Source organism: Xiphophorus hellerii, chromosome 13 (assembly GCF_003331165.1).
Source record: "Xiphophorus hellerii strain 12219 chromosome 13, Xiphophorus_hellerii-4.1, whole genome shotgun sequence".
Classification (NCBI taxonomy): Eukaryota; Metazoa; Chordata; class Actinopteri; order Cyprinodontiformes; family Poeciliidae; genus Xiphophorus; species Xiphophorus hellerii.
The window spans coordinates 16,151,984-16,173,573 of NC_045684.1; the positions used below are offsets into that span (position 1 = coordinate 16,151,984).

Consider the following 21,590-nt stretch of genomic DNA (forward strand, 5'->3'; position numbering starts at 1 on the left):
TTATCATTTTTTAGAAAATATACCTACTTCTGGAGATTTTTTTCAGAGGCGTAATGGGCACCTATTATTTTTGACGTATGCTGGTCCTGGTCTGAGGGTGTGTTTACATCTGTGTTATAGCATTTTATCGAACGGGTAAGTGGAATATGTCATCTAGTTTTTAACTTTGTTACCTTTTCGTTGACGTATTAATAAATACATTGGAGTAATAATGTACAGTAATATGGTACGTGATCTTTACGTGTCGTTTATCGGTTAAAAATACATAAATATCGGAGCTCAGTCTCACAAAAGCATTAAGGAAGTGCTAACAAGTTAGCTTCGACTGTTTCGATATCTAACTTTATTTAGTTTTGTATAAATGACTGATTTTTAATTTATAATGGACTTTTTTGAAAAGAATACATTGATATGGTTGTTATTTCTTCCAGGTAATGTCAGTCTCTTGCCAAGAATATTGTACATTTTATTAACCAGGCCAAGGTTCGAAGATCAAACCGTGAAGTTATTAATAAATGTCATGTCATGACAACAATGTTCATTAGTTCTGTTAATAACAGAAAACCGCATGTTACATAGTCTCAGAACAGAGATGGTTGGTAAAGATATAAGACAAAATAACCTTTTCTGCTGCAAATTCCTGCCAATGTTAAAAAACACGATCGGATTGGATTCATTTCCAGTTTTCCAGACACAAATTAATTTCTATTCGTAAGAAGGCGATAGTGACGTAAGGTAGCCTCCGTCTATAAATACTTATTTATATGGCAGAACGAAGAACAATTTATTTTAGTTTTGCTTTTAGGGCTTAAAACAAAGAATGTTATAGAAAGAAGAATTGATTGCTTTTGGTACACAATTATATTTAAACAATAACAAATATTTTTAGACCAACATCTGAAACATCAGCATCATGTTCCACGGGATAGCAGGCAGTGGAGGAGTCGGGTCAGGTAAGATTAATCTGAAGTGCATCTTTTATGAATTCATCAGGACCTCTGAAGTGTCACCCATTGCATTGTCATCTCCAGTATTTTACTTAATTTCATCATTTTTTACCACACAGCTCCAGCTAACAAACCTGAGTTGTATGAGGTAAATGTTTTTTATACATTGTTGTGTAAGCTTTAAAGAAAAAACTTCAAAGTCCTCATGCTTTTAAAAACTGCACTTCAATTTACCCGTTTGAGTTGAACATTCTAACTTCTGATGTTGCAGGAGGTCAAACTGTACAAAAACGCACGGGAACGAGAAAAGTAAGCTTTGCATTGATTCAATGTGCTTAATGATGAGCTGAACTGGTCATCGCTGTAACATTTGATTTATCTCGTTTCTTAAGGTATGACAACATGGCCGAGTTGTTTGCTGTTGTAAAGACCTTGCAGGCATTGGAGAAGGCTTACATCAAAGACTGCGTATCCCCCAGCGAGTAAGTTCCACTTCAGCTTAACACGTAGCCTTTAAATATGAATGTATGCGTCAATGATCTGGAGGAAATTGTATTTTTAGGTACACGGCTTCCTGCTCCAGACTCTTGGTTCAGTATAAAGCTGCTTTCAAACAGGTGCAAGGCTCTGATGTGGGCTCCATCGATGAATTCTGCAGGAAGTACAGAGTGAGTAAACATCAGAGTTAGTTAACTAATTTATAACTGTTGCTTTGTGGTCATTTTTCCCACCTTGATGTCTCTGTTATTTTGTCCTTTAGCTTGACTGCCCGCTTGCAATGGAGAGGATTAAGGAAGATCGACCAATTACCATCAAAGACGATAAGGGCAACCTGAACCGTTGCATCGCAGATATAGTTTCTGTATGTCCTTTCTCTCAATCACTGTATCAAGCAGTAAATTTATATCTACCTATTTTGAAGTGAGAATGGAGATTACCATTACTATTCCCTTGAAAATCTACCATTGGTCACATGAGCTACTGGCAGAATATCGGAAACTAGAAAGCACTATCAATGGTGAACTTAACACATCCTTAACATTGTCTTATCTCCCACCATCTGTGAACCTTAGCTCTTCATCACTGTTATGGACAAGCTGAGACTGGAGATCAGAGCCATGGATGAGGTGATTCTGACTTTACAGACATATTAAGCCTGCAATCTGCAAAAAGTTAAAAAGTGGAAATTTTCTCATGGTGATTACTTCTCATGACTACAGATCCAACCAGATCTGAGAGAGCTGATGGAAACCATGAACAGGATGAGCAACATGCCTCCAGACTCTGAGGCAAAGGACAAAGTGAACCTCTGGTGAGTTGCAGAGAGGAGCCTTTATTCCAATACTTTTAAGAGCCTCCAGGGTCAGTTTAGTACCAAATGCTTTGTTACTTTATGTTGCTGGTCAGAGGTTTAGATAGGTAGGTAAAAACTGGACAGAGTTGAGTGTTCTAACTGGACAATTATTTTAAACACACATCAAAGATATTTTTATTTATTGAAATTGTTTGATGTGTAATCAGTCATTTCTGGGAAAAGAATGAATTTAAATAAGTTGCACATACAAGCATGCAAACCTTCGAATGGATGTAATTGCATAAAATTAGTGGAAATTTATGTTCCCTTTACGTATAACAAGGTTAGAGTTTAAATAGCAGAAGCACAGCGTATTGTCATCTCTCACGGGATTTCTCCTACAGGTTGACCACCCTTAGCAGCATGTCTGCCTCAGATGAGCTGGATGATAACCAGGTTCGCCAGATGCTCTTTGATCTGGAATCAGCCTACAACGCCTTCAACCGCTTCCTCCACTCTTCCTAAAGCTTTTGTCTAACATAGATCTTAACTTTTGGAACTCTGGTTAAGTTAAAAATAAACGCTACTTTTTCCTGCTTGTTCCGGCACGGAGTGAGCTTATATCTGAACAGTTTTTCAGTCACTCTCTTGCCAGTTTCTGTAAGTCTAGTTTCTGTTATTTTATTAGGTTTGGTGCAGTTTACATTCCACTGCCTTGTAATATCCCCTGTTTCTGGTACATCATGCTGCCTACTGCCTTCTGCCTCTTTTTGGCTCTTTGTGTTTGGCCATGTCAGGGCAGTTTACAAGTTTGGCAAAGCATTAACCAAGAATCGTTTCTGAGAAAAGTTCAGCAGCCGAAGTCTATACATTACTTTAAGAGTATCCTGTATGTGTTTTAAAGCCTTTGGGTTTGTTCTGTTTGTCATGGTTCGTCTCATATTGATTCTTTCTGTGTGTGGGTCCTCTAAAAGCATTTGTAGACAGAAAAGAGCAGTCTTAGGCTGCTGTTCTTATATTTTATCACTTTTCAGCAAAAAAAAATTATTAAATCGTATCTGGTGATTATTTAACTTCTCATCTATTTAACTATAACATTGATGCTTAGTGGGAAGGATTTATTTTGATCACATATTTTTCTCATCCTGTAACATGTCTAATCCATTTTTTTTTAGAAGGGAGTGTTAGAGTTGAAATTTACAGAGAAAAACTCATGTTGCTGGCTAAATATGTTTCAGCCTTGAAACACCATTGAGGAGGACATATTTATTAAAATGTATCATTGTATATAGTAGTGTTGATTTTTAAATAAAAGCATGCAACACCTTTATAGAAATAAAGTTTAAAAAAAATCTCCTCTGTTTTTTGGTCTGTCAATTATTGTTTGAGAGGTTAATGGGGATATTTTCAAAGTGAATTTTGGAAAACTGCAGTGAAAAGGATAGTTGTCTTAGCCAGTGCTACTAAGATGGAACAACTAAATGCATCTAAAATGATTATGTATGCATATGCTTTTAAGCATGCATCTGACCTCCCTTGTTCAGGGTGCTATGAATACTGAATATTCTCCAAGCAACTTCAGTTACTATGCATAGTTCTTACCAGACATGGTTGAGTTCAGTTAAATATGTTGCTTTCATTATAGCAGACCAGACTTGTGGGGATACTTAGCAGAGAGCTTTGGCATGGCCTTCCAAATGATGTGTATTTTGGGGGGAGAATTATTTTCTGATAAGAATATACAGTTGTGTCAAAGCTTTAACTATCTGACCCAAACTGTCTCTGTCAAATGGAAGGGAAACATTGGATGCTGTGTAAGTTTTTCAAAGACAACAAAGAAAAAACCAGCCTGGAAGCTGCTGAATCACAACTGTTGCTGTTCACAATGAAGCTGGTCTTGCACAACTGTGGACTGAGGCTTTCAACAAAGAAAAATGCTGCTCCAGAACCGGCCTTTCAGTGTCAACTGAAATCTGTCAATTTCAGGAAAAGTCAGATATTTGCTCAAGAAAGAGTTTTTTTTTTTTAAGTAGATGAGAAAAATGTGTCACAATAATAAGTATGTATGAATCTTTGAAAACTTGGAAAACTGCCAACGATGCTAGTTCAGTAATACTTCAGACTTAAAGATCAGACACAGGATACATTTTCATCCATCTTAGATCTTCATTCCCACACAAACCTCTCACTGTTGAACATCTTGATAGTTTTACTTTGGTTGTGGTTGAAATAATGAAGATCATGCACGCATAGAAAGTTCTAAAATTAACTAGATTTTTGTTGTATAACTAAGCCACACACTTAATAGCTGGGATTTAATAAATCTTAAAAACTCCCAAATTTATCAAAGTCATATCAAAGTGAGTATTACTTTTAGCACTGTAAAAACAAAACAAACAAAAAAACTACGCTGCGGCTCCTTTAAGAACCAGTCGCGTTTTTGTTACCATAACAACAAGTAGCCACAAACCCACGTAAAGGAGCAAGAGCCGTGAGGTGCGTCAAACGTTAGGTGGGAGCGGGGCTTAACACTGAAATTTTGCAGATTATACCAAAGAGAGACTTTTTCAGTCACTAAAAGAAAATGGAAGCTAACATTTTTCCTAACAAGCAGCAACTGAAGTTGTGAAAAGCGGCGTCTGAGCGGGGTGGTCGCTAGAGAGTTGCCAGGTAATCCCACCGTGGTTCTCCACTGTTGCATTAATAACATAGAAGCACCGCAGTGAAGTTAGTTTCAAGTTGGATATTCGATATTCGAGCTCCGCGGAGTAAGCGGCGTTTAGCTCAAGGTTGATCCGATTTATGAACGCTACTGTCGGCCAGCGGTTCTCCACCGCTCCCGGCCCGAGCTCCGCGGAGTAACCGACGTTTAGCTGAAAGTTGATCCGATTTCGGAACGCTACTCTCGGCCAGCGGTTCTCCACCGCTCCCGGCCGCAGCGCCCGAAGGTTCACTTAGGGACTATCAACAAATTACTGAACCTAACATTCCTGTCAAAGAAATATAATGTTTTCTTCAATAGCTTCCAGGTCATGTGACCTATTGACTCAAAATCACTTTGGAATAATTATACTAGTCTCTTTAGATGAGGCACAGTCATTTGTTTTCCATTTTAAATCATTTTCAATTTTTAATTAATTTTTTTCATCAAAATTGAGTGTTTTTCTTCAATAGCTTCCAGGTCATGTGACCTATTGAGTCAAAATCACTTTGAAATAATTCTAATAGTCTCTTTAGATGAGGCACAGTCATTTGTTTTCCATTTTAAATCATTTTCCATTTTTTAGGAATTTTTTTCTTCAAAATTGAGGGTTTTTCTTCAATAGCTTCCAGGTCATGTGACCTATTGAGTCAAAATCACTTTGAACTTGTTCTACCAGTCTGTATAGATGAGGCACAGTCATTTGTTTTCCATTTTTAGCCATTTTCAATTTTTTAGGAATTTTTTTCTTCAAAATTGAGGGTTTTTATTCAATAGCTTCCAGGTCATGTGACCTATTGACTCAAAATCACTTTGAAATAATTCTAATAGTCTCTTTAATTGAGGCACAGACATTTGTTTTCCATTTTAAATCATTTTCCATTTTTAATTAATTTTTTTCATCAAAATTGAGTGTTTTTCTTCAATAGCTTCCAGGTCATGTGACCTATTGACTCAAAATCACTTTGAACTTGTTCTAATAGTCCCTTTAATTGAGGCACAGACATTTGTTTTCCATTTTAAATCATTTTCAATTTTTAATTAATTTTTTTCATCAAAATTGAGGGTTTTTCTTCAATAGCTTCCAGGTCATGTGACCTATTGAGTCAAAATCACTTTGAAATAATTCTAATAGTCTGTATAGATGAGGCACAGTCATTTGTTTTCCATTTTTAGCCATTTTCCATTTTTTAGGAATTTTTTTTTTCAAAATTGAGGGTTTTTCTTCAATAGCTTCCAGGTCATTTGACCTATTGACTCAAAATCACTTTGAAATAATTCTAATAGTCTCTTTAATTGAGGCACAGACATTTGTTTTCCATTTTAAATCATTTTCCATTTTTAATTAATTTTTTTCATCAAAATTGAGTGTTTTTCTTCAATAGCTTCCAGGTCATGTGACCTATTGACTCAAAATCACTTTGAACTTGTTCTAATAGTCCCTTTAATTGAGGCACAGACATTTGTTTTCCATTTTAAATCATTTTCAATTTTTAATTAATTTTTTTCATCAAAATTGAGGGTTTTTCTTCAATAGCTTCCAGGTCATGTGACCTATTGAGTCAAAATCACTTTGAAATAATTCTAATAGTCTGTATAGATGAGGCACAGTCATTTGTTTTCCATTTTTAGCCATTTTCCATTTTTTAGGAATTTTTTTCTTCAAAATTGAGAGTTTTTCTTCAATAGCTTCCAGGTCATGTGACCTATTGACTCAAAATCATTTTGGAATAATTATACTAGTCCCTATAGATGAGGCACAGACATTTATTTATGTTTTATGTTTTTATTTTATAATTTTTAGGAATCTTTTCCTTAAAGTTTAAGATTGTTGCTCAATAGCTTTCAGATAACGTCATAAAATTACTTATCAATTTGAAATGATTCCAGTACACTTTATACATCACACATAGCATCAATGCCACACAAACATATTACATTTTCATTTTCCACAGATATTTTCAAAACGTATTTCGAACAATAATGAACACAGTTTCTAGTTTTCAGATTAACTACACAATACACATTTCCAACTGCCTGTTTTTTTCTTTTGAAATTCTGTGCTCTTCATATTTATGCACAGGGCATGGTACCATCGGTCACAGTTGTCACACTGGATCTGTTCACAAATACAAGAAAATATACATGTTTAGCAGTATTGAACTTACTCATCTCCTGTCACACAGTTTGGTGTTTAATTGCTTGTCATTTATTATATAAAACATTTCATGGCTCCCAAGAGTCATTTCCTGTGTCTAATTCTGAATTTTACATTGACAACTCTTGATTTCTCACCCAGTCTGTCATTCCAGGGCCAGACCCCGGGGCTTTGTATGCAGCGCACATCGCACACCAACAGTGGTCATCAAATACTGTAATCAAGAAGAATATACAGCATATTCAAACAAGATAGATTGATAGATCGATATATATATATATAACAAAATAGCTAATTATTTCAGAAAATTAATTTAAAATTATTAATACTTGGAGATTATATAAAATACATTTGTAAACTAAAGTAAATTTTCTAAATTATCAATGTTGCATATCGTTTAGATATCTTTGTCTGTTTGGATTGGCACTGTTGGTGGTTTATATTTTGTGAAATGGAATTTGCATTTTGTAATTTATTTTTTTTTTTATTGACCTCACGGGCTGCAGGAGCTAATGAGGGCAGACTCTATATAAGTTGAAAGAGTCATTGAAACAGTGAATTAATTGAACTGTCAAGATGTGCTTGTCACAAAGAAATCAAAACTTAGTGTTCCCCAGCGAAAGCAGCGAGGTCTGTTTAGTTTTGTTATCTTTATTGGTTAAGTTCATGTTTTGTATTACAATGTTTGTATATGTTTTAGTTTTCACATTTATTGAGGTTATTGTGGTGACTTTGATGATGGTGGTTGATCTTAATCAAATAAAATAAAAAACCTTAAATTCACCAGTCAAGACTGGTTCAGTAATGTAAGAGCTGGGGAGATTCTGCAATATATATGTGTGTATGTTTATGTATTGTAAGTCGAAATGCACATGGTATACCTGATGCATCAAGGATTTGAAGAGCGAGAGTTCTTCTTTCACTTTTCATTGCCTTTTTTGTTGTGTCAAAATCTACATCTGGCATCAGAGGGAAGGCTTCCATCAGTGCTTTTGCCATCTAAAGAAAAAAAAAGTTTTTAAAGACTTTTTTTATGGCATTATAATGCATCAGACTTAAAACATTCATGTGGACATATATAGTGTACCCACATATACTAAAACAGGTATGTTTGTTAGTACAGATACCTGTAGTGAAACATCTAAATGTTTCAACATTTAGAAGATGATGAAAGAACTGTAATTACAAATACTGTGTGGCATGTTGCACTGACCCCAGTTATGGGCTACTGTTGGGGGAGTCTGTATTTCTCCAAGTGAATACACACTCTTTCCACAATTCCGAAAGCCCATTTTAACTAACCAGAGAGACTGTATTTGATGATAGACAACTTTTCTCTATAATAATTACACAGTATCCACACTTGTATAACAAAAAACATGAACTCATTAATTTACTTTGACTACAATAACTCCACAGCTGCTTCCGTCTTGTTGAATAGGGTGGCGCATTGTCCCCCCTTTCCATTGGATCCCAACCCAGTCTGTTTTTCCATGGCATGTCCTTCTCATTTTGAAGTATTCTCTGGATAACAAACAAAATGATTTGTGTAAGAGCAATTGTATTCTGTAATTCCACTCATAAGACAACTCACGCTTTCCTCTTATCAGTTTCTGTTAACAACAACAATGTTAAGTTTATTGAAATTAATATTTACATAAACATTTAAATTAATAGAAATATTTTTTACATAATATATTTTGAAAAAATGTTATGGATAATATATTTCAATAATATATTCAGAAATCTGAATGTCACATACATTCAGATTTTTAACTCAATCTCTATGTGGTCACTTTGCAAATTTATTAATTTTTAATACATTTTAAAAATTTATTAGAGCTTTATTTACTGTATTCTTTTAGCTGCCTTTTGGGAGTCCACAAGCTCAGATGATACTTGTGCAGGATCTATTAGGAATACAGTTCTGGCTTCTGCATTGATGTACTAAAACAGATCAACAAAGTAAAGGGGCATAACAAAGAAAAATTTCATTAAAACTAATGTGAATATGTCATGCTCTATCCAAACCATAAAATGAAAAAATATTGATTATAGACAAAAAATCACAAACCAGCAACTTCCAGTGATTGTTGTTCACAAGGACAAATGACAGAACTGCTTCATAGTTGTCAAAGTTTACCTGAAATGGCATTAAAAATGTTCAAAAATTAAATGTTAACATAAAGACAAACTTTAAGCACATGTCTCGCAATTAATCTTTTCCCACATGTCAGTATTTACTTTTACTGACAATTTTGCTTTTCAATGAGAAGGTGTTTTAAAATTTATAATTAATTTAGATCGCAAACAAATGTCTGTGCCTCATCTAAAGAGACTATTAGAATTATTTCAAAGTGATTTTGACTCAATAGGTCACATGACCTGGAAGCTATTGAATAAAAACCCTCAATTTTGATGAAAAAAATTCCTAAAAAATGGAAAATGGCTAAAAATGGAAATCAAATGACTGTGCCTCATCTATACAGACTGGTAGAACAAGTTCAAAGTGATTTTGAGTCAATAGGTCACATGACCTGGAAGCTATTGAAGAAAAACTCTCAATTTTGAAGAAAAAAATTCCTAAAAAATGGAAAATGGCTAAAAATGGAAAACAAATGACTGTGCCTCATCTATACAGACTGGTAGAACAAGTTCAAAGTGATTTTGAATCAATAGGTCACATGACCTGGAAGCTATTGAAGAAAAACTCTCAATTTTGAAGAAAAAAATTCCTAAAAAATGGAAAATGGCTAAAAATGGAAAACAAATGACTGTGCCTCATCTATACAGACTATTAGAATTATTTCAAAGTGATTTTGACTCAATAGGTCACATGACCCGGAAGCTATTGAAGAAAAACCCTCAATTTTGATGAAAAAAATTAATTAAAAATTGAAAATGATTTAAAATGGAAAACAAATGTCTGTGCCTCAATTAAAGGGACTATTAGAACAAGTTCAAAGTGATTTTGAGTCAATAGGTCACATGACCTGGAAGCTATTGAAGAAAAACTCTCAATTTTGAAGAAAAAAATTCCTAAAAAATGGAAAATGGCTAAAAATGGAAAACAAATGACTGTGCCTCATCTATACAGACTATTAGAATTATTTCAAAGTGATTTTGACTCAATAGGTCACATGACCTGGAAGCTATTGAAGAAAAACCCTCAATTTTGATGAAAAAAATTAATTAAAAATTGAAAATGATTTAAAATGGAAAACAAATGTCTGTGCCTCAATTAAAGGGACTATTAGAACAAGTTCAAAGTGATTTTGAGTCAATAGGTCACATGACCTGGAAGCTATTGAAGAAAAACTCTCAATTTTGAAGAAAAAAATTCCTAAAAAATGGAAAATGGCTAAAAATGGAAAACAAATGACTGTGCCTCATCTATACAGACTGGTAGAACAAGTTCAAAGTGATTTTGAATCAATAGGTCACATGACCTGGAAGCTATTGAAGAAAAACTCTCAATTTTGAAGAAAAAAATTCCTAAAAAATGGAAAATGGCTAAAAATGGAAAACAAATGACTGTGCCTCATCTATACAGACTATTAGAATTATTTCAAAGTGATTTTGACTCAATAGGTCACATGACCTGGAAGCTATTGAAGAAAAACACTCAATTTTGATGAAAAAAATTAATTAAAAATTGAAAATGATTTAAAATGGAAAACAAATGACTGTGCCTCATCTAAAGAGACTAGTATAATTATTCCAAAGTGATTTTGAGTCAATAGGTCACATGACCTGGAAGCTATTGAAGAAAACATTATATTTCTTTGACAGGAATGTTAGGTTCAGTAATTTGTTGATAGTCCCTAAGTGAACCTTCGGGCGCTGCGGCTTGGAGCGGTGGAGAACCGCTGGCCGAGAGTAGCGTTCATAAATCGGATCAACCTTGAGCTAAACGCCGCTTACTCCGCGGAGCTCGAATATCGAATATCCAACTTGAAACTAACTTCACTGCGGTCATAGAAGCTACGAAACGGGTGAAAGTTGCACATTTGACTGGACAGGCTGCCCTCTAAACCTTTCCGCACCTGCTTTTGGTTCATTGCCCGCAGGAATAATCCAGGAGAGTGATGATGGTTTCTATGTGAAGCACTGGCTCAGATGGACAAACAAAAAATGAGCAAAAAGCATGAGTCAGTAAAAGTGTCAGAAGTGGAGGAGCACATTTTTCTCAAATATGAAATCAGGAAGAGAATCGGAAAAGGGGTAAGAATGTTTTATAATTATCTAAAGTATGATTTGCTTTATTTATTGAAGATCATTGCATGGCCCAATGATCTCCAACAACAAAGGGGATACATACATTCCCTTTGTAATTTAAAAGGAAAGTTTCCCTATAACATTAAGGGAAACTTTCCTTTTAAATAAATTCCTTTCAGCTTTCCTGTGCAATCACGTTGAGAAAATTCCTCAGATTCTCTAGACTTAAGGTCCTCAGTTAACACCAGTGTTGCAAGCAAGTGGTTTATTTTCTTTCCTTGCAGATCAGCTGATGTTAGATCAGCAAGTCCAACCCTTTTGTTTTCCTTACTTGTGGCAGACACAGGAACTCTAACTGACTGGTTTCTTGCCATTCTCATTTCACAGAGGTTTGCAAATTGATGCTCTCGTTTTAGACAGCCTGCTGGTAAATGCTGTGTGAACCTGCCAGCTCCGTAAACTAGAAGAGACTATGACTCATGCTCCCCTGCTGTTCAACTTGTTTGCATATGACCTGTGGCGCTCTGGCTGTGAGGAATCAGACCAAAGGGCAGTTAGAAACACTCTTCAGTAGATTTAAAGAAGTATACGTGAGTTTACTAATGCAGAAAAACTACTGTTGCACATCACTATTTGAGCCTAAGCTCGTCATACGCAAAGAGCTTCCAGTGTTTTGTGAATCTGATCCACTGGCCTGAGTACAATAACACTGTATTCTGATGCCCTGGCTGTGTTATGCTTGACCTCCTGTTTCTCTGGGGTCATAACTTTTGCCTCGCTTTCAATAACACTGGTATCAAGAGTGTATTTTACAAATGAGAGGCTACATTTATATATATATATATATATATATATATATATATATATATATATATATATATATTTGATATATCAAATGGGAATTGAATGCAAAGGCAGGCAATTCCTATTGGAGGGTGTTTGGAACCTGTCATATTTACCTCCATATTTCAATGTATTTTTTGAATGTGGTGCATAATTGTGAAGAGTAAGGAAATAATTAATTGCTTTCAGCATTTTTTACTCATGAATTTATTTAAAGTGTTTCCTTGTGTTAGTATTTTGTAGAACTGCCATTTGCAGGAATTACAGCTGCATGTCTTTTGGGAAATGTCTGTAGCAGCGTTGCAAAAAGAGAGAGATGTTTTCGACCTTTATTCTTTGCAAAATAGCTTCAGCTCAGCCAGATTTGATGGGAAAGATCTGTGATCAATCATTTTTGTGACAGGTTCTTTGCTTACTTTAGGTCTAAACTTTGACCGGGCCATTCAAACACATGCATGCATTTTGATCTAATCCATATTTAAAGTTGTTATTCTGCTAAAAGGTGAGCCTCCTACCCCAGTGTTGAGCCTTTTGCAGCCTATTACACATTTTACACCGTATTTTTGCTCCATTTATCTTTCCATCAACTCTGACAAGTATTTCCATATGATTATGCTGCCATTACCATGTTTCATTGTAGGGATGATGTGTTCAGAGTCATGTGCAGTGGTATTTAAAAAAAACACGCATATTTACAAGTCTTACTTTTGCAGAGTCTATGAATAATAGTTCTCCTGTCAGTAGATTCTCCCACCTTGGTCTTTTTGATACTGGTTGCACACTAATGCACACAATCTCTGCGGCCGTCAAATGTGATGAGACTATTATAGGCATTATAGACTACTATAGGCATCTATAAGGGAGCCAAAATTAAAGGGATTCTAAATCTAAATCTAAACTATATACAGTACATAAAAGTTTAGATTTTCTAATAAATAAAAAAAAATCAGAAAATATTGTTTGTACTTTCTTCCATTTCACAATTATAAACTACTTTACATTGGTAGGACTTACAGTAATACACATAACTAATATATCAAGCACAGATCTAAGTACTAAAATACTAAGGTGTGTTTTTATGCAAAACCTCTCCTGAAAGTACCTGCTTTGAAAAAACAGGTTCTAATAATAATTTTAAAAAAACAACTCCTTAAACAATTAGACATTTCTAGAACGATGCAATATGACATGAAGATCCAAGCAACAAAAAAGACATTGAAGACCATCATGAAGAGGAACAGAGAGTAAAAAGTGGAAAACTAACCAAATCAAGAACCATCAGAACCTAACAAAAAACTAAAATATATTTTGTTTCTTTTTCAGTCTTATTGTATTGTGTAACAGAGCATGGGGGACCTTTGACATGTCTGGTGTCCAGGGGCCTGTTATCTAATCCATTCTTTTCTTTATGTCCTGGAAAGTTTATCTTTTCCACTAGAGCATAAGATGTACCATAAAGATCTGTAATGCATCCAACTGAATTTAGATATTTTTAATTCAAAATAAAAACAAATCTGGTGTTGTTTTCCCATTTGGTGCACATTTTGTTGTTGAATTCTTTACATTTATGTCAAATGTCCTTTGCTGCCAGTACAAAAAGGCTTTTTAAACTCATAAGTGGAGGTGTAAGAACCAGTTTGACAAAGTGTTCTTCCTGTTTTAGGCCTACGGCATTGTATGGAAAGCAGTCGATCGACACACGGGGGCGACTGTGGCAGTGAAAAAAATCTTTGATGCTTTCAGAAACAGGACAGATGCGCAGGTTGGTAAAACTGTTTTTCATTGCAAATGTAAGTGATCATAAGATGATCATAAAGCATTCTTGCTACTCTTGCATATTTTAATTCAAATACACCAGTAAACATAGAAATAATATAGCAATACTAACGTTATGATGTAATTCTGTGATGTGAATGAGACTTCCAGGACTGTTCTATATCTCAGACTAGAGCTTCCGATCTGCAATACAACCTCTCTGTATAAACGTCCTTCACCTTCAGGGAAGACAGCTCATTATTAATTAGAGCAGGAGGATTGTGTTTGCCTAGTTCATTGCATCGTCTTGCCTGTAAAGTTCATGTCATGAACGCAGTTTTCTTTCCTTTTCTGTTTTTACAGCGGACATTCAGAGAAATCATGTTCCTTCAGGTAACAATCATATTGACGTTTGAAGGAGATATTGCCTAAAATACATTCAGACGTGTGTCTGATACGTCGCTACTTATTTCTCAGATTAGTCTCCTGTTTCACCATCTAATGTATACTGCATTAAAAATGTGGGTCAAAATGTTTGGCTCAGCAGGAAACAGTTCATTTATAATTCATTTGTCTGAAACGTGATAGCTTAAACTGTAATGTGATATTAAAATTCTTGTCATCGTGTTCAGGTCATTTTTATAAGAAAAATTTATAAAAAAAATTTTTTTCTTTGTCGTTGGGTAAAATCGGCGTCATGGGGCCAAATTCATCTCTCCCTGTGCTGCTTCACTTCTCCAGTGCTGTGTTTTATAGTGGAAGTTTTATAACTGTTTGGACACGTTATGCGTTGTTTGTATTACACTTTGCTGTTGCGTTACCTGCTGCTTATTACAAGTCAGAGAAAATCTGTGCCGTGCTTCCTGTGATTCTGCTATTAAAAAATGATAATCCTTGTGCAGGAGTTCGGAGATCATTCTAACATCATCAAACTCTTAAACGTCATCCGAGCCCAAAATGACAAAGACATTTATCTCATCTTTGAGTACATGGGTATGTATTAGTATGTATAAATTGTTTTATTAAATATGAACTATTAAAACTTAGTATGACAGGAGGATGTTTGGAGGATGTTTGAGGTTGGCCTTCTCATTCCATCTTTCTATTCATCCACCCATATTAAACATCTGCATTTTTACATTGAAAACCAGAATTTCTGTTCAGACACAGACAGTATTATGCATTTAAAGTCGTCCTGTAGCAGCAGCTGTAAGCTGTCACTTTTCCTCTTTATTTTTCTCCCAGATACCGACTTACACGCTGTGATTAGGAAAGGCTCTCTTCTTAAAGACATTCACAAGCGTTACGTTATGTACCAGCTCTTCAGGGCCAACAAGTACCTCCATTCAGGAAATGTTATTCACAGAGATGAAAAAGTGAGGCGCTTTTAAAACATATTCATATTTCTTTTTATCTAAAGCGGCGGCACCGTGAAACGGCTTGAAATCACTCTAAATTTGTTATATTCGCAGCCTTCCAACGTACTTTTGGACACAGACTGCGTCGTCAAGCTCTGTGACTTCGGCTTAGCCAGATCTCTCAACCAGATCCAGGAGGACAGTGGGAACCCAGCTCTGACGGAGTATGTGGCAACGCGGTGGTATCGGGCTCCTGAGATCCTGCTGGGATCAACAAGGTATCAGCTGTGATGAGCATCTGTTGTCACCATCTGAACTGCATCCAGGCTGGCTTTTTTTTCCCCCTTCAATTTAATTTATTTGAAGAGAAACATAGCTTCTATGCCTGTCTTTAACCAAAGAACAAGCTTAAGAATTGGGGAGTCAAAAAATCAGGACAGTATTCACACTTAGAATGGAAATATGTATACAGGACATTGGAAACATTAATATATTTTTGTGATTTTTTTTTTAGCACAAAATTGTGACTTGGAAGAAAAGGGATACATTCTGTCCTCTCACTCTGATCTCTAAAACCTCTAAATAAAACCCTTAGCTTAGCTTTAAATGCCACAAAGAGCTTTATTTTTAACTTAACTATGTTTTTGTAAGATATTTTAGCCACTGTTGGTCTTGACTCTCGGAAAGGAGGAGTTTTGCAGATTAATGACACTTTATGCTTTAATCTCTTATGCTATAATCTTGTCCAAAGGTACACCAATGGTGTGGATATGTGGAGCCTCGGCTGCATCCTTGGAGAAATGCTGCTTGGAAAAGCTCTGTTTCCTGGAACTTCGACCATCAACCAAGTAGAGAAGATCATGAGTGCCATACCTCACCCCAGCCCAGAAGGTAGCAGATAATGTCAAAATGTCACATACTCAACAACTTATTTTTGGTTTGGACTGAATAAATACATTTGTTATTCCAGATATTCTCGCCATCAAGTCTGAATACGGATCTTCTGTCATTCAGAGAATGTTATTGAAGTAAGACTATTTTTTTACTGGGTTTGTTTGAAATGCTTTTGTGGAGACATAAATCAACAGTCTTTGTCTTTTTCTATATTGTGTACATTAAGATATGTTATCCTAACCTCCAGTGATGGCAAATTGTATTTATTCTGTGTGAAGTTAGGAGAACTACACATATACATATGGCAAGTTTGTTGTTATTGTGGTATTCAGTGTTTTGCAAAAGTATCCACACCCCTTGACATTTTATGCTACATACACAAGATACAATACATTTTATTAGAAGTTTGTTTGCCTGACCAACAAAATGCAGTGCACAATTTTGAAGTGGAAGAAAAAAATTACGCAAGCTTTTATTTATTTATTTATTTATTTTTATTTATTTTTTTTAGAAAACCTGGAAAAGTTTGATATGCATCTGTAATTCATCCTGCTGTGTAAATACATGATCAGTTATTTTCTCTGAAGTACAGCTGTAGACATTTGTTATAAGTGCAATCAGATTGTTTGTTAAAGTTGATTGTGCTACAACAAGGAGAACCTTCACCCTAGTAACTAACAGTTTTTCTTTTAATATTACCCTAATTCAACCTCGCAGAAGAAAAAATGGACCAATAAAATTATGTTTCAAAAAAGGGAGAATTTAGAGAGACCAATTAACCTGACAGTCATGTTTTTGGACTGTGGGAGGAAGCCAGAGTACCCGGAGAGAACCCACGTATGCACAGGGAGAACATTTAACCTCTATTCAGAAAGACCCCGGGCCGGGAATCGAACCCAGGACCTTCTTGCTGCAAGGCAACAGTGCTACCAACTGCACCACTGTGCAGCCCTCAGTGTTATTGTTCCACCACAAATATTTTTTGCATGTACACCAAAAATTTGGTCTAATCCAACCACACTGCCTTTTTTCACGTCTTCTATGCCTCCTTGTGGCAACCTGCATACAGGAATTGTTTTGGCTTTCTTGTTGTTACTCTATAATGGTGAGAATTGTTGAGTGCAACAATCAGTTATTCTATTAAGATACGTGAACTGCGAATCTCTATCTACCAATGAAGGCAATTGGTTGCACTGGATTTTATTTTGAAATACCCAAAGAAAGTGAGTTATCACAGTATTGTCTTTTTTATTTCTAAAAAAAATATATGTATATTTTTCTTTCCATGTCACAATTATACTCTATTTTTTGCTACTCTGTCGCATAAAGTCTCAATTAAATGAATAAAAGTTGAAGGTTATTATTAAAGAAGGTACTATCCAAGAAGAAAATTGTTTCTTTAAAGTCTTAGCGGGCAGGAGCAGAGATGCACCAATACAGCAGTGTTTAAGCTAAACGCATCACCTTGTAAAAACCATCCACACATCTATCGACCTTCTGTTCTTTTTATGATGAAATGTTCTTATTTGAATACCTCAGAGTTGTTGTCATGTCCTCTGCTGTGTAATTTTATCTATTTTGTATATACGACTCATGACATACTTGTCTTTCACCAGACCACAGGTGCCTTTGGAGGATCTTCTCCAGCCTTCTGTGCCTCCTGATGCCCTCGACCTGCTGAAGGGTTTGTTAGTTTTTAACCCGGACAAGCGGCTGACTGCAGAGCAGGCTCTTCATCACCCATATGTATCCAGGTATTAAAACTTACAATGCAACTACAATAGCAGTGCTAAGGTTTTCTACATGGAGAAATTATTGTTGAGAAATCTCTGTCTTCTTTTGGTTGCTTAATTTGATGATTTGTGGTTTCTAATTACTCTTATCTCCTTGCTCTTCTGCTGTACTATTAATGTTTAGATTATAGATGTCTTTTTGCTTTTAAGTGCAATAAAAGATGCATTTATGTTAAAGTTTTTTTTTACACTGTCACAGAATTAAATAAGTGCTGTAGTATGTTTGGTCAGTCAGATGAAATCTCACTGCAGTAGATTTGCACATCTGACACACATGATGGTGCCCACAATACTAAATATTAAGGGAGTCAGCACAATGATGATGACAAGTGGTTAAGAGATCAGTGTAAAAAATGTGGATTAATCAGAAATTCTACTTCTGTTGCAATAGTCATTAATAACATCTCACCTGTATATAATACTAATGATGGAAATAATATTTAAAACGCAGTTTTTTCCCCCTTTAGATTCCATAATCCAGCCAAAGAGCCAGCCCTCAACTACGATGTAGTCCTGGCAGTGGATGATGACGTGCAATTATCTGTGATTCAGTACCGCAACAAATTATACGAGGTGATTAAAATATTACTGAAATAAAAACCCTGTATGTCAAATAATATGTTTAAAGTTTATTTGGTCAAGGGTATTAAATTTGTTCAATCTTCCAAATTGTTTTAGATGATACTGGAAAGGAGAACACAGCAAGGGATATTGAGGCTACCAAACAACAGAGCCTGTGGAGATAGCCAGGAGAAACCCAGCTCAAGGAAGAGTGATAAAGAAGAGGAGAGCCCTGCAGCTGCAGCATCCAACAACAATGAGAGGAAAACATGCAATGAGGAGACAGGCGAGACAAACCATGAGCCTTCACATACGGAGATCGCTAAAACAGAGGCTGCCAATGCATCTAACCCATCTACAACAGAGAAGACGAGTCCACAACCTGGTTACCGCTTAGGAAAACCTGCATATAACCCCATAACTCATGTTTCAAGTATGACAACTTATTTCTTTGCTAGAATGTTTCCATGTTGTAATGTCTCTGACCAAAAATGTTTCTCCCATGGTTTACTGTGTTCAAAAATATATTTGTTTGCTTCAGTAATTGTCTTTTAGCATTCATATGTCTCTTATATCATCACACTGTCGGAGAGGGTAAACTGAAATTTGTCTTTTCTCCACTCAGATGGTTTTTATCGACCCCCTCGCTATTCTGTAACCGGCAGGAGCTCAGCAGGACACGCCAGAACAAGAACTGCAATTACATCATCAGCAGAGGGCAACGACTCTAATGTAGTAAGCAGCGTTCACCGTTTAGTTTAGCTCCACTTTTTGTGTTACTGTCTTGATTTGTCTACGTCAGAGTATTTTCTTCAATAATATTTCATTGTGAGCCTCACTCTTTTTGCTACTTTTTAACACTCTTTACTTCACCTTCTTTTTACTAGTCCATGGACCAGATTCTCCAGCGGGGTCGTTCAGCCAATGTGGTTCACAACCGCTCCTTCTCCTGGAGCCTCAGTCAAACGCAAAACAACCCTTTAGTTCGCAAAGATGACGCATCTTTAACGGCTGGGTTGCATATCTCTTCAGCTCCACTGGTAAGTCTATCATCTCTCATCATTTTCCCTTCTATACCTGCTTTATTCAAGACAGAATTTTGAAAACATTATGTTATATATGCAAATATAATTATAGTGCCTAGCAAAAATAGGGACATCTTTTAGACTTTTTGAAATCAGAATCAGAAACTTCAATGGATTTTATTGGGATTTTATGTGAAAAACCAAAACAAAGTAACATATAATTGCGAAATGGAATTAATGGGATACATGGTTTTAACTATTAACCCAGAAAAGCATGTATTTGTATTTACCTCCTCCTCCTCCATGTCTTTACTCCTAGAAAAAATACAAATTATTCAGTAATTGGCATTGGTCTGTAAATTGCTGCTAAATGTGTTGATTTCTTATTTTAAGTAATGTTTTTCTCTAAAACCTAGTATAAACAAAATTATGTCCACTTTTGTGTATGCAGAACCAGCGCCCCAGTTCTCAGGCTCGCGAAGCTCGTCCACCACCGCGGTTCAGCAAGAAAGTGTTTCAGAACAACTGCAATGTGGCTGGCACTGGAGACCCACGGGCCAAATTAGGCAGCTATACCCAAGCCTACGGCACCATCAACAAGACAGAACTGGATAATCTGATTCGTAGCCGCCACCATAAACAATAGCTTTCATAATATCAGAGGTTACACAGAAGGAGGAAGTTGCAAGTATTTGAATGTACAACAAAGTTTGCTTTGATCGTCTTGCTAAGACAGGATGGCATCTAGCTGGAAAACAGGAGCTGTGTAGAAAGACCATGATTTACTGCATCAGTTATGGTCATGACTTATGAAAAGTCAATGATGATGGGCTCTTCCGCAGCTATCATATTAGATGGGTTTAGTATGTAATTCTACTGAAGGATTTTGCAACCTTTTTCTTTGCCAGACTAAAATGCTAACCATTAAAAGTAAACAAGAGGTTTGAAGTCCCAAATTCCTAGAGTCATTTTCTCTAGACGAGAAGCAGAGAATTTGTTTGTTGGGTAAAAATTGTGGGGGTGAGCTGCATATACACCATTTCCATTGTCCATTCCATCATCTGGGATAATGTCTCACTCTCTGAAAGGTTCTTCACACACAAATAGGGACTTATCAGGAACTAGTAGTACTATTTATTTTACTTCGCTGTTGCTGAAAGTTTTATGAAGCAAAGAGCTCTCGCATCAAACTAAATCAAACCCAACACCCTCATTTAACATCATTTTAAAACATCGGCTAGTTGGGTTGAAGATGGGCACACGATTGCTGTAAAATATGCAAATAGATGTTTTAATAAATGATTGCAATGAGTGATTTATGTTTATGTGAACATACCAGCAATAAACCTTCTTCTATACGCAAATTGAAAACAATCAAAATTGTGTTCATTTTTGTTCCTAATCAAAACAGCATCCCTCTGGTTTTTTTACTGATGTGAAATGGAGTCGTGGAGTCAATGGGTCCAGTTATTCATCTCCTCCAGTGAGACTCTCCAGCTTGTTCTGGGGATCCCAAGGCATTTCCAGGCCAATGGCCCTCCAGAGTCTGCCCAGAAAACCATGAGGGCCTTGGAGATAATTTTTCATAAATCAGTAAACCCTTGGCAGTTAAGACGGCAATGATTTGTGAAGAGGACCAAGGCAGAGCAGAAAGGGTAGATGGCATTATTAAAGTACTCATTTTGACCCAAGTTGTTGTTACTTTATTTAAACCAACAAGTTAGCTCCACCATGCATGCACCTGCAATAGTGAGTATATCATTATCATCATTACAAGTTAACAATATAGAGAAAAAAGTAAGGCACAAAAACTTAAGGCTTGACAGCCAGATAGAGAGAAGTGTTTAGGAGAGCAGAAGTACATGCACCACCAGTCTAATGGGAAAAATTATGCCCACTTACTCCCAAAAGTATTCATATTTAGGCAGATTTAAAGGTTAAAATGTTACTTTAATTTAACCAAGAAGCTAGTTGCTGACTGGAAATTACACAGGAATCTATCAGACTATCAAATGAAAAGCATTACAGCAATGAAATACAGTT

The 21,590-nt window shown here is 35.9% G+C and overlaps 3 protein-coding genes across 4 annotated transcripts; 2 read left to right on the forward strand and 1 right to left on the reverse strand.

The window, feature by feature from the left end:
- Positions 1-5: 5 nt before the first annotated feature.
- On the forward strand, positions 6-3,585 carry vps28 (VPS28 subunit of ESCRT-I). The gene is made up of 10 exons (XM_032581190.1): positions 6-135; positions 890-953; positions 1,067-1,095; positions 1,219-1,256; positions 1,340-1,429; positions 1,510-1,615; positions 1,708-1,809; positions 2,021-2,074; positions 2,168-2,259; positions 2,646-3,585. Exons 2-10 carry the CDS (start codon positions 914-916, stop codon positions 2,764-2,766), a joined length of 672 nt encoding a protein of 223 aa, XP_032437081.1. The 5' UTR covers positions 6-135; positions 890-913; the 3' UTR covers positions 2,767-3,585.
- Positions 3,586-4,644: 1,059 nt separating this feature from the next.
- Positions 4,645-20,927, forward strand: mapk15 (mitogen-activated protein kinase 15). Of its 2 annotated transcripts, none has more exons than XM_032581843.1 (15): positions 4,645-4,911; positions 11,171-11,324; positions 13,825-13,923; positions 14,280-14,309; positions 14,819-14,909; positions 15,162-15,292; positions 15,389-15,552; positions 16,026-16,165; positions 16,245-16,302; positions 17,785-17,922; positions 18,429-18,534; positions 18,640-18,955; positions 19,148-19,257; positions 19,410-19,562; positions 19,999-20,927. In XM_032581843.1, the coding sequence occupies exons 2-15, from the start codon at positions 11,220-11,222 to the stop codon at positions 20,191-20,193; spliced, it is 1,836 nt and encodes a 611-aa protein (XP_032437734.1). In that variant the 5' UTR covers positions 4,645-4,911; positions 11,171-11,219; the 3' UTR covers positions 20,194-20,927. The 2 variants fall into 2 exon arrangements, with proteins under 2 accessions (XP_032437734.1, XP_032437735.1); XM_032581844.1 differs by having other exon boundaries at positions 4,647-4,911; positions 19,148-19,254.
- On the reverse strand, positions 6,817-9,436 carry LOC116731944 (uncharacterized). The gene is made up of 6 exons (XM_032581846.1): positions 9,175-9,436; positions 8,953-9,047; positions 8,498-8,624; positions 7,982-8,099; positions 7,238-7,314; positions 6,817-7,061 (listed from the first exon to the last, which is right to left on the reverse strand). The coding sequence occupies exons 1-6, from the start codon at positions 9,253-9,255 to the stop codon at positions 6,951-6,953; spliced, it is 609 nt and encodes a 202-aa protein (XP_032437737.1). The 5' UTR covers positions 9,256-9,436; the 3' UTR covers positions 6,817-6,950.
- Positions 20,928-21,590: the final 663 nt, after the last annotated feature.

Excerpts from the sequence above, each read along its gene's own strand:
- vps28 (XM_032581190.1), top strand. The coding sequence starts at position 914 with ATGTTCCACGGGATAGCAGGCAGTGGAGGAGTCGGGTCAG. Across the intron at positions 954-1,066 it reads CAGTGGAGGAGTCGGGTCAG|CTCCAGCTAACAAACCTGAG; the intron begins GTAAGATTAATC and ends TTTACCACACAG. Across the intron at positions 1,810-2,020 it reads GCATCGCAGATATAGTTTCT|CTCTTCATCACTGTTATGGA; the intron begins GTATGTCCTTTC and ends TGTGAACCTTAG.
- LOC116731944 (XM_032581846.1), bottom strand. The coding sequence starts at position 9,255 with ATGCCATTTCAGGTAAACTTTGACAACTATGAAGCAGTTCTGTCATTT. Across the intron at positions 8,100-8,497 it reads GTGGAGTTATTGTAGTCAAA|ATGGCAAAAGCACTGATGGA; the intron begins GTAAATTAATGA and ends TTTTTTCTTTAG. Across the intron at positions 7,062-7,237 it reads GCCCTGGAATGACAGACTGG|ATCCAGTGTGACAACTGTGA; the intron begins GTGAGAAATCAA and ends ATTTGTGAACAG.
- mapk15 (XM_032581843.1), top strand. The coding sequence starts at position 11,220 with ATGGACAAACAAAAAATGAGCAAAAAGCATGAGTCAGTAAAAGTGTCA. Across the intron at positions 15,293-15,388 it reads TTATTCACAGAGATGAAAAA|CCTTCCAACGTACTTTTGGA; the intron begins GTGAGGCGCTTT and ends TTATATTCGCAG. Across the intron at positions 18,535-18,639 it reads ACCGCAACAAATTATACGAG|ATGATACTGGAAAGGAGAAC; the intron begins GTGATTAAAATA and ends AAATTGTTTTAG.